This window comes from Amyelois transitella, chromosome 3, assembly GCF_032362555.1.
Source record: "Amyelois transitella isolate CPQ chromosome 3, ilAmyTran1.1, whole genome shotgun sequence".
In the NCBI taxonomy this organism is placed as follows: domain Eukaryota; kingdom Metazoa; phylum Arthropoda; class Insecta; order Lepidoptera; family Pyralidae; genus Amyelois; species Amyelois transitella.
Genome location: NC_083506.1, coordinates 9,009,853 through 9,022,546, shown reverse-complemented (window position 1 = coordinate 9,022,546; position 12,694 = coordinate 9,009,853). Strand labels below are relative to the sequence as shown.

The 12,694-nt window shown below is 32.8% G+C and overlaps 1 protein-coding gene across 1 annotated transcript in view; it reads right to left on the bottom strand.

The window, feature by feature from the left end:
* LOC106140078 (neuronal acetylcholine receptor subunit alpha-10) overlaps positions 1-11,779 on the bottom strand; it is a 35,735-nt gene extending 23,956 nt beyond the window's left edge. The window contains exons 1-2 of the mRNA XM_060948867.1: positions 11,725-11,779; positions 6,029-6,168 (exon numbers count right to left, since the gene is read on the bottom strand). Of these exons, the coding sequence (XP_060804850.1) occupies positions 6,029-6,168; positions 11,725-11,779 (195 nt within the window). The remainder of the gene's footprint in view (positions 1-6,028; positions 6,169-11,724) is intronic.
* Between the last annotated feature and the right edge of the window lie 915 nt (positions 11,780-12,694).

The following is a 12,694-nucleotide window of genomic DNA, read 5'->3' as shown; positions in this document are numbered from 1 at the left end:
CAATCATATAAGGGTTAATAAACTAATCCACATCTATCTGGCTTTTTGATTGATGACCAAAAATCCTGATTGATGCCTAGGCGCGCCTCCATAGAAATGCTAATAGAAAACAGTCATCTAAATATTATGAGAAAAGTTTGTTTCATTCATTATTAACACAACGGAAAGAAACATGATAGTGGAAGACTGTTAAAATATGCAAATGTATGGGGAAGATTATTTTGCCTTAACATTACAAATCGGAATATTATACTTATATTATTCAGATATCTGTAAATTGAATGCACACACATACATAAAAGCAATCCACATCCAGTCTCTTCTTGCAAGTTCGGCGTTTTCGGGTACACTTGACTTAACCTGACCTTTTATTGAACGTAAGTATAACTAAATGGGCAGATGTGGCAAATCAACTTAATTTTAAAATAAATAACATAAAATCGCGTCCCTCAAAATGTTTTAATAATTAAGTGTCACGGGAAGACACGTAATTACATTCCCAAGTTTGCAACCGCTTTTACGGTATATAACCACACTAAACGCTCCACATTTCATTACAACAGCCCCTTAACATGACACATCGTTATTAGACAAAGGTAGCGGAAATAGCACATTCCCAAGAAACTGTCACTTAATACGATAATTCTCGGAACGCTAACTGAAGGTATTAGATTATAATATTTGTAATGATAAGTATTATTAGATAACACAATATATTTTGGTAACTTTTTAAATGGCGAAACTGGTTCTGAGAGAGAGAGAAAAACGAAGGGCGGATTCTTTTGCGCATCGCATTATAATATTTGTCCCATTTATATTTCATTTATTATTAATTACATACACAATATTAATTTTAATAACATTGAAGCTGTTCATCAAATATAAGAAATATTCAATTTTTCGATACATAATCTCGCATAATATGAAGTTTTAATCTTATATGTTGTTAATAATGTTATCGTATTGAACTGTGTGAAATAAATGTAAAAAGGTATAACTGCCATCAAGTTATCTGTAACATGACTTTATCCTAAATAGTGCTTAAAAGATTTTGCCTCTTCAAGATGTCTTATTGTCGTCTCGTTGTTAGTATCGATTGTCCTTTTTTTATCAGTCTGTCAGTCAGTTTTGGTCATCTAAATTGTCAAGTCAAAGAGTGTTTGTCCATGGAGGCTGAACGACCGCTACACCCAGTTAGATAAAGATATCACTAAATTGATAAAATAAAAAGTGCAACTTTATTATGTATATTGAGCTACATTTTTCATATTCTCGAGGGCCAAATATTTACGTACAAAAAAAGTATCCTTCAACAAATGTTATGCATTAGGTATCAGTCCGTCCCCCGGGTGTCATTATGAAAAGTGTCAAAGTTTTTCAACCCTTTCTCACATGAAGGTGGATATGGTAACTGCAGAGCGACAAAAACTTCACAACGGTCGCAAAAAGCTTTCACGAATAAATTAATTGAATGTGGCAACGAAAAGAGATTAAATATGTGGATGGCGTGCATTGTTGCATATTCACAGAGCCATTGTGTGGCACCACCTTGTGAATAGGCATACAGCTTCACTCATAATGAAGACCTTTCAGGCAGATTTAGAGCAATTTGGTTTTATTTGTGATTGTGTTTACGGCCCGTTGCGGAAGCGAGTGAAATTTGTCACAAAGCGGTAATAAACATGATATTAATCAAAATAAACATGAATTCGTTACGTTAATTTATAATGCCTAAATTTATAAACATGAACTTAATTAAATGCACTGAAACAAAATGTTTTATTAATATCAAACTTATTATTTGCAAACTTGATTACGAATGTGATGTGTTTTTAAACAATGTACGTTTATTATTTCCTCTGCATATCATATTACTGTTAATTGTGCCTCTCCATTATAATATTACTGGAACATTTGCCTCTGGTAACGAACGCATGTAGGCCATAATTAAACATTTAGAAACAATTTGCAGCGAAACGAAACAAAATTTAATGGAATATGCTGGGAAATTCACTTGAAACAGGGTTCATTTTATGGACCGTTGTCATGAACAATTTTCTTGATTACGTTGAACATTTTAGATTAACAGAATATCATTTTAGACAAAGGTTGATGTCAAATAATGACAAAGTGGAAATTCATCATTTGAATTGGTCACAATTACCCTTGACATCCGAAACCAACTCGCGTTCTAGCCATCATTGGAATTGTTGGAATAATCTCCAGATTAACGAAGTAATCAGTTCACAAATTGTGTAGTAAGTCTCTGAATACTTTCGCTGCTGAAATGAAACGCGACACCGCTGAAATAAATAGGCGCGAGGGGAAAAGTTTCCTTAATCCTCTTAAAGTATTGTTCGTGTCAATGTAGGCAAGAAGTTCATTAAAATTTCATTAGGTGTAATAATAATGACGGAGTGCTTCTTAAGATTTGTCGGTATTGAGTTATGTTATAAATCTTGAAAACCGTTTTACATTTGATGGTATTTACTTTTAAATAAAATTCAGAGATCATTTTGTAAGCATAAAAAGTAAGTGCACTTTTCGGTGCACGTAACTTCAATTGGTGCTATTAACATAGTTGAACGAACATTGACATTGAACTGAACAAAAATAGGTAAAATCATACATAAATACATATTGTCAAATAGAAGACGAAAATCATTAGCTCACTTATTTGAAAATAAAGTAGGTATTTTCCTGTAATAAATATGAAGCTTGCTTATATTAATAACATTTTTTCTAAATGGAGAGTTCAAATAAACATACATAACTTCATTGTAACGAGTTTCCTTCTAGTGAAAGTGTATTTCAATCTGGCATACGAAGACCTATACAAATATGGAGCTACTGGACAAATATTTGTTAAAAAAGCAATATGTTCCGAAAAGATCAAGTAGGAATCAAGAAGTGAATTTTATAGTCTTTCCGCATTTTGCAGAAATTTTAACAAGCAAGGCAAATACAATGTATATAGTATAATTGAAACAGTACATCCAGAAAAAAATGCTCTTTTTAAAATTTTAATAGTTGTATGTTACTTTTGTTCGAATTGCAATCGTTAGAAAATTAATTATGTAAGTTACAACTTTTCAACGTTGATAGGCACGATATATAGATATGTAACTACAACGATACTTTAAAAAAACGTTTTTTTTTTCACTTGGTTAGGACAATGATCACTCATGAGGCTTCATACGACAGATAAAATTCAATTATGTTATCACCGCCACTCTTTCACAACTCGGAGAAATACAGTTGGAAATGTGATTCAATTCCCCAACCTACTATGAAATTAAGTAAGGCGTTGGCGAAGGAAATTCGTGATTTCCCCTTATAGCAACCAACATACATAGCTAGCTTGCAAATAGCGTTTGGTAATCTTCCCTCGATGAACTTTGTCTAAAGGCATTTTGAGGAAAAGAGAAATTCAATAATTTATTATTTTAATTATTAGAGAGAGAATGTTGGCAGATTAATTAAAATTTCACAAGAAAATGGCTTACAAAAATAAAAAATCTGAACACACACCCTAAGAAAACTAGTTGTTCACCGTGAACATAGACCTCGCGAACACTTTAAATTTTTACAAAATAGTGTATATCTCAAAAAAGACTAGACCGATTTTGATGCCCCAAGAACTTTAAAATTATATTGACAGTTCTTGCATACCTTTTAAATTTTATCAAAATTAGACCAACGGTTTCAAAGATCTCGAGTTTCAAACACGAAAAATATTTTTTTGTATGTATGTAATACAAAAAAAAATATTTTCGCCCCACATTGCCATTTTACATGCTTCTTCCGAGAGCCACTGAGTAAGTATGTGACTGATAACAATGACGATAACTTCTTCCTCGGAGAAGAGCCCGGGGTGAACCTTTTATGATGGTCAAGCGGATTAGGTAAATAAGGTTAACATCAAGCGATTCTAGTCTGTCCTCTGCAACCTAAACTATATTGGATCATGGTATAACTGTACTAATGATATGATGGGAAAGAGATGGATAAGTGCTATTATAAAGTGCCGGGCCGAGAACCATCCAGCTCTATTGCGCACACAGCGATAAATAGGATGAAGGAGAAAAAGTTGAATATTTTTTTAACGAAATTTAATGTTCGCTTGCGGTCGGTTGTCGCAATAAAAACATCCCATATATATGTACAAGGGGTACACATATATGGGATGTTTTTATTGCGAGAATTAGCAATGTGTGTCGAATTGTTATTAAAGAAGATTATTTTTGAAATGTTTATCATTAGCGAGGGATTATTTTTGATCCTTTATCTGTTCTTCCAGTTTTCTTTTTAATCATCAGTATCTATGTATATATCAGACGGACGATAAACGGACTTTTTACTTACTTCATTTTTAGGATTACTTCTAAACTACATAAAAAGAAAAAACTTGTTAATTTACGCAAATTAAGTAAGTTCCAAGGTTTTGTGGTTCTCCAATCATCCATATTAATGATCAGTCACGATGGTAAGGAGACTCAACACTTGTTAATGACATCATTTGTCTTCAAGTTTTCATCCATCACTGGAACACCTACCCATTACCCTAATACCTGACAGGCGAAAGTCCCACTGAGAAATTTGATTACTGTTACAGATTTGACAGATGGTTAATTTGTTACGCCCATAGAAACCGGAATAAAATTAAATAACAGAAATGTCATTGTATTTGAAACTATAGAATTGATGTGTAGCCGTCTTGCATCACGCCATCTTTGTATCGCACGCAATTTTTATGCAGTTAAAAAGCTGTCAAATAAATATGTCAAAGCGATATGAAAACGTTAAGGTGACCAATAGTGGTGATTACCATCAGTATTGCGAGAACTCATCACTACTTACCATTTCTATAGGCTTAGCATTCTGAATTCTATGTTTTTCCGTTTAATGTATTGCTGTTGGCAAATTACTAATAGTTGGTAAATGACTCCATTATATTGGAAATTTATTAAAACATGAATTAATCCGGACAAAATTATTCACTTCAAAACTCATATGAATCATGTCGGATAAATTTTGTATTTTCATCGTTACACGTACATTCTGAAGTTATTAACCACTTAACTTTTGGGTATGACTTTGCAAATTGGTTGAAAATATAAATATGCATATTTAATAACAAACCGAATTCGGATATAAGGCTCCTATACTCTTGCACCTAGGAAGCTATAATATCCAATAACAAACATTTAATAAATCACTCAATACACTTCTAAGAAGTATATTTAAAAAGTATATCAGCAATCCTAACTAAATTTAATTCAGTATTCAATACCTTCCTTACTGTAATAGTTCAATATATTTGATTAGAATTACGATAGTGTTTTCACAAATTGAGATCTCTTTATTTCTGTTAAAAAAGTAGATTATTATTTCGAATAGAGTTCCATATATTTCCCGTAATGGGGCGTAAATTTTCCTTTTCCATAAATTGCGTTGTCTCAAATGTTTTCACGGACTTTCCTATTGTAAGTTTTAAGAGTTACAATAATAAATTCAAGGGAAAATTTAACAAATAATTAATTTGTGGAAATGTATCATTTTACGTTGTTAATTTTTCGCGTACCTATGTTGTTAGAGGCAATAATGGATGGAGTGCATAGTTATTGGATATTCGATGTGAACCTCTAGGGAATCTTTGCATTTAAGCTAATAATTTATGTAATAGTACCCACCATACATACATTTTCCGATTGTGTAATAAATATCAAATTTATTAAGAAAAGGGTCTTCCTGCAAAAAAATAAATAGTTAAATTTTATCAACTTGCCTTATTTTCGACTAACTACATATTTAAATTGGAAACTAATACCCTTAAGTTCAAAGCAATTACATAATCCATCGCTTTACAGGTTAGACGGGGTCAATATTCTCAAAATTACTCGAAATTAACATTCAGCTGGATGGCTCTTACGAGAGATTCAGTTTCACGTTGCTAGCCCAGCGTATAAAGAAGAATCCCAAGTTTAATCCTAAATTATAAAGCCCAGATTCAAAAATAATTATTTACCACGTCTATAATATGATGCAATGATACTCCAAACGTGACTAGCAGAGGATGGGACGAGTTCTCAACAGGCCTCACCGACGCGTCGTACTTCTGCATCAGGTGACGGATCAGTCGGTATTCCTCGTCACAGCACCTGTACCCTGCAAGAAAATGAGCAAATAAGAAATATACACCGGAAAATGACACTGAACGAGCTTGCCCCAAAATAAGTTCGACATTTGTATTATGGGATACTAACACGGCGAAACTATTTTCTTTAAAAAAATCTAATTATAGAAAATCATTGAATTTTCATGCTTATCAGAAAATTTTTGTTCAGAGGAGGGTAAACAACCGCTCCGCCCATCAAACTAAATGTCTATTATGTCATTTCTACATTTGTGTGAGTTTTTTAAGAAAACAATTTCTTTATCCGTACAGAATTTAAAATATACTTGATGACACTGCAATAAGTTTTAAAGTATCTGTACCTTATACTTATATTCACTTATCTGCGAAGAAAAAGGCCAAGGTTCAAGCTAACCGTCGTCGCTTTGCGGAGTAACTTTGTGGACGTTTTAGATGCGGTTTAGCTAATATATATATATGTATATACTTGATTGAGATACTTTAAAGCATTTCAACCTTATTTATTAAGAGCACGTTAGATATTCTGAGCAAATATATGTATGTGGCTTTCTACAGAAAAATATAACTCTCTGTAGAAAAAAAAGCATGAAGCTCTACAGGCAACTTGAACAAAGAAAGCATTGCTTTTTCAGAATTAATCTATACCTAAAACACTATCTATCAGTTTTACAGACACTATAGCAACAAATGAACTATTTCAAATGCACTTTTTAGTTTCAACCGTTAATGGCTAAACCTGTAGTTACGCAGATGATTTGAACAGAAGCGCGGGTTCGTCAATCAGTAACACCACCAATTAAACTTTTGCTTTTGATTCAAAAGGCTCTGATTATAACAAGCAATCCATATACAGATATGCCTATGCCTAGTCGCCTAAAAGCTTTACTAACATTTAGCGTTAGAATTTCCTCCTAAGAGACATTTTCACGGATCACCGGAGTTTGGGGTCAGTGTAAAGTGATCCAAGCTGAAGGGAAGCTATTAGCCTGTGTTTGGAAATAGCCTACAGCTATGATTAAATCATACGTCTCATTTAAAATGTGAACACGATGGTCTCTTTAGTCTTATTGAAGTCTTTCTTAAGAAACAATTGTCTCCTTTTCTTAAGCACAAGAAAAGGAGACAATTGTTTCTTAAAAAGATATTCAAAAAGTTCAAAAACAACTGCCTTCAGATTTTTTAAACACTAGATTTGTTTCTGCAACTCTACCTGTATTAAAGCATACGTTCCCGTAGGAATTTCTGGAAAAAAGAGCCAATTCTTTACTTTGGATAAACTATATTTATACAAAATGTTATCAAAATCATAACACATACAAATAAACAGAATTAGCATTTATCAAATTAGTATGAAAGTGTAATACATACATATAATTCTGTATTTGTCCCTTACGGGGCAGACAGAGCAAACAGCTGTATGGCTATAAAAGTATTGATAATATTTTTAAGTATTATATTATATTTACCTCAAAAGTTCCACAATTAAATGTTCAAATTTCTATTTAATGAGATGTTTTTTTACTGCTGAGTAACTCACTCATGAGTTTTGGGGAAACTGCACGAAAATTCAAAGATGTTTACAGCAATGAATCCGAGCTTCACAAAATAAAAGTGCGGTTTAGTAGTTAACAGTATTTCATTGCAGCCCATAAAGCGACAGTGTTGTTTATTTAGTCGTAGATGTCGAGCGCAGATGCCAGCATTAATTGGTGCTCCATGGGTGCTCCGCCGTCATTTACCGGAGTCCATAATTGCAAATTTTATATCTAATCTATGTTAATGACATATCCCGATAGACGAAGTCTTTGAGATTCATTATAATATTATAGATATATTCATGTATGCGTCTACGCCCTAGCGAGATAGACAGAACCAATAGTCTCGCAAGGACTGAAAGGCTTCGTTCAGGTGTATGGCTATAGGATTGAGATTCAAAAAGTGGTATGTGGCTAAACTACCTTAGTCGCCTTTTACGAAACTCTTGGGAAATATATGGAGCGGTTTTATTCTAAAGTGCCGGGAACCACACGACACCTAATATCGGTATCAATTAATTGATATCAGTTTTCTTTTTCCAAAATACAAGCCTGAACAACATACTCTTATAACCTTCGATTTATGCTTCCTTTGCTAAGACGCATTCCTTAATACTTACAGTAAGGTCGTTTCATCTAGTCGTTTTAGGAGATATTTATAACCATAAAATGTGTCAAGTTTAATGACGTTGAAGTAAATATAAATGAAGATCTACTGTAAGAATAAGTGCAACCGTGAGCAAAGGCTATTTTATTCTTACTGAGCTTCAACAATTAGTAATTTATCTCTTTAATAGCATCGTTAAAAACGAAGCACGTTTATGTAAATTTCGCCAGCTTTTAATTTAAAGATTAGATGGCAAAAATATTGTGGTCGTACACGTACCTAGCAGCTTGTTTACCACAGATTCTATACGAGCGAATAATTATTCCTTTTTGTTGATTGCCCACGTTCGAATTAAATTCATTAAAAGTTTCTGACGTAAAACTTCTACAGGCTGGCGAATTACCTGCCTTTTAGAACTGTTGTAATGAAATTAACATAATTCATTTTCCTTAAAATTTCGGAAAATTTCCCTTGTATAATCTCGAGCTTTGTATCTAATAAATCTTAGAGCTGTCAGCATTCTATAATAGTTTTCTATTCAGCATTATGTAATATAAATGTTTCTTATATTATTAAGTATAAGTATTGAAGAAGGTGGGACTATATGTGGCATTGTTAAATGCAAATGCAAATTCAAATTAAAAACCTTTAAAATACTCGTATCTTTTGGTTTGGTTGGCGTCAAATAAATTACTTAAAACTAAGTTTACAAACAATTATAATTACCTGCCTTTCAGAACTGTTGTAATGAAATCAACATAATTCATTTTCCTTAAAATTTCGGAAAATTTCCGTTGTATAATCCCGAGCTATCAAATAAATCTTAGAGCTGTCAGAATAGCATTCTATAATAGTTTTCTTAGCAAACTCCCGACATAACACGTTATCGCCCGCATTTGGCTTTTTAAACGGCTCTTGAGAATATCCGCATCGTATAAAAGGCCGTAGACTGCATGCATCAGAAACTTTCAAAGCTATCAAGTTTCAATATAAAAAAGTTCATGACCTAGCAAAGCTCTAGGCGTATCGCGACCTTGTTCAGAATTTTTCATACTAATATTTACTTGTAACCACAAAAAGCAAAGCCTTCTATGCTGGTCGGGGAGCAAAAAAACGCAAAATGTATGTATTATTTGACTTTTATGTTTATAAAACCTCAAATGCCACATTTAGTTATCGCCTAACAAGTAATATATTCACATAAATCTCTACCAGTAAAATATTTACCCTTCTTACCTGCAAAAATATTTACATTACACCCAATCGAATAAAATTGGGAGTTTTAACGAAATTTATTTTGGCCTTACCCTGCAACTCAAATTTTACCTAAGCACATAACCGTTAAATAAAGAAGGTATCAAATCGATTTACTCCAAGGATTATAAGGGAGAGTTTTCTGAATGAAAACTCCAAGGATTAAAAGAGTTCAGTTAACTGCTTTCTTCCTATAAACGTCTTACGTTGAAGGTAGGTATGGCCCAGGTAGTAGACTGGTATATATTTCTGTTTCTTGGAGCGAGACCAAATATTAAAACAAGCTACACAATCACATATAAACAATACTTAATTAATCATCAGAACAATACTGCAACTCACACGCGACCAACGCAGTAAGCGGGTTCATTATTACGGGACACTTCAATACTCGTAGCACTTAATACTTGTAATTGTCATATCTTTTGTACGTCAAATAAATTACTTAAAACTTAGTTTACAAACAATTAAAAATGAAAGTACTACTCCAGTATTGTTCATTTGCCTGGCGAAACTGTATTGTTGGTATAATCATACCAGAAGAGGGAAGTTTATCAAATCCGACAAAAAGCTCAATAAATAATTTCGCATTATTGAGTATTTTGCCGCAATTATGTAAATCATTTCTCATAATGTTTCAGTCAGTTTACAGCAATATAATTAATCACGAGCGAGCTCGTATTTCAGACACCTGTATTCAACTGGGCTGATTGTTTCTCAGAGAATAGAATTACATAATAGAATTCTAATAATGTAAAGGATTTCCCAAATGCTTCTTGGTATTTCGGGACTTGACTTAAAAATAAAATATTAGATTAGCAATTGTTTCAATTCATAATCTTTTGCACCATTAGTTTAGTGAGTTAATTGCTTTTCAAAACTGTATAATCTAAGAATTTATGAATATTCAGGTTTGTTTCTTAAGGAGAAAGAGATATCGACAATTGATGAGGCATTAAATGACAGACAACGCAAAATTGAAAATACGGACTGAATAAGCCGAAATAATATCTTTAATTTCACTAGCCCATACACACTCACGTAAGTCATCATAATGATCGTGATTGTTTTAAGATTCTGTTGTGTATATCTATAGTAATAACTGTTAGCACTAGATCTTATTAATTGGTCTACCAAATGAAAATAAATTTCACTATGTACCAAGTAGGTACTTAGCGAAATTTATTTTGCTGCACTATTTTCTTAAATCTAACTAGTGTGTACCTTGGATAATGTTCTATGTACCAATGCATTCAATAAATAATTATGAAGTAAATATTGTGACATATTGTACCTATATAATATGAGAAATATTGTTATTTGATTAGAAGTTGATTAGAATGTTATTTTGGTAATAACTGATATGAAATAAGGCCTTATTATGATAACAAAATAGAAAATTACCGTGACAATTATCAATCATGATTGACGCATGTTATATTTGAACATTGGAGATGTAGGTATAAAAAACTTATTTTGGTTGACCTCTAGACGTTTGAGTTACAATACTGTAATATATTATTGAAAAGATAAACCATGATATCGTAATAACCAATTTACGTCTTCTTCCTTGACTATTGATCCTAGATTGGGTGAGTCAGGTTTTTACACGAAGCGATTTCCATCTGACCTCCGCAACCTTTGCAGGTAAACCTACACATTCGGTTGCCTGAATGTGCAGGTTTCCCTACGATGCTTTCCCTCACCGTAAGAGCCTCAGTTAGTTTTCAAACTAATATACATAACTTTGAACATAGTCATAACCGAGGTGGGATTTGAACGTGCGCCTTTCTGCGCATCACGCATTTCAACCGGGTATCTTACCGATTCTACCACCGACGCTCTAATAACCAATTTACGTATTAATTTATTAAATCATATTATTTAAATACCAACGTGGACTTTTATTAACAACTGATTTCAAATTTAAGTCTGTCTAATTTTGTTTTCTCTTTTATATTGGAATTAACATTTCGATTGGTTTTTTCCGAGAAATATCTATTTTATATAATTTCAGAGATCATGTCAAATAATGTACTTTACTATAAAAGTACATTTCAATTAAAAAAACACAACTAATTCCATGTTTGTAAGAGCCCAAATAAAATGTTAACGATACTGGAAACTTATTTGTTAATTTATAATGTATGAAATAGTTTAAATAAACTTACCCGTAATGAAAAATATTGCAGCAATTATCCAAAAAAGCTGTTGAGCCGGTGACATTGTGGTATATTAAAATTTATAACAACACTTTACCGATACTTTTAAAAAATATAAACTTTTCGACGATAACTCTCGTCATTTACAACTTTCACATTGATTTAAAAAAATTCTGTTACTAACACTAAATAAATACCATATTTGTTGTATGGTAAGAAAAAAGTGTTGGTGATAAATTGTTTTATGTGGTTCGTAAAATGTGCTTAACGGCGCGCGGCGACGGAATCGGCTACGGTATACTTGCGGTAGGGGGCGCGTCGGTTGAGACACTGATGCTGGCTACGCCGCTACGAGGCCTACGCGGCTACGAAGCTACGCCGCTACGAATCTACGGGGGGAGATTTCTTCTCCACATGGAAAGTGGGCTATTTGAATCAAAGGCTTTTTGTGTGTAATGCCTACTGGCTCAAAGACTAAATCTGTAATGTTCATCATAATTATTCATGAACAAAACATAATAACTCATGACAAACGCGGTTACAACACGAGTTGGTATTGGTCCTTATTTAAACTAGGTATTTTTCCAGGTTCAAACATAATTTCATAGCAATTATAACCTTTTGGAAAAGATATTCATTACTTATTTAATAGCGTATCGGCTTTGATTTTCAGACTATTTAAATAAAGTGCAGTGCTTTAAAAGATGTTAAGTGATTCAAATGATGTATGGCCTTAAGGTATTTGCGAGTATAAATCCTGACCAGACCTATTAATCTGGAACCATCTCAGTCAAAAGTTATAATATTTTAAATTAAATTTAGAGCGGATAATATTTGATACATCATAATAACAGTAGTTCACAGTACGAGTTCTGAATTTCATGCAGTGACACAAATGGCTACTATATTCCTTTGAAACATCCGCTCTTCTGAGTTGCGCATTGCGAACACTCTGCTATTTTCTAATACAACAATTCTC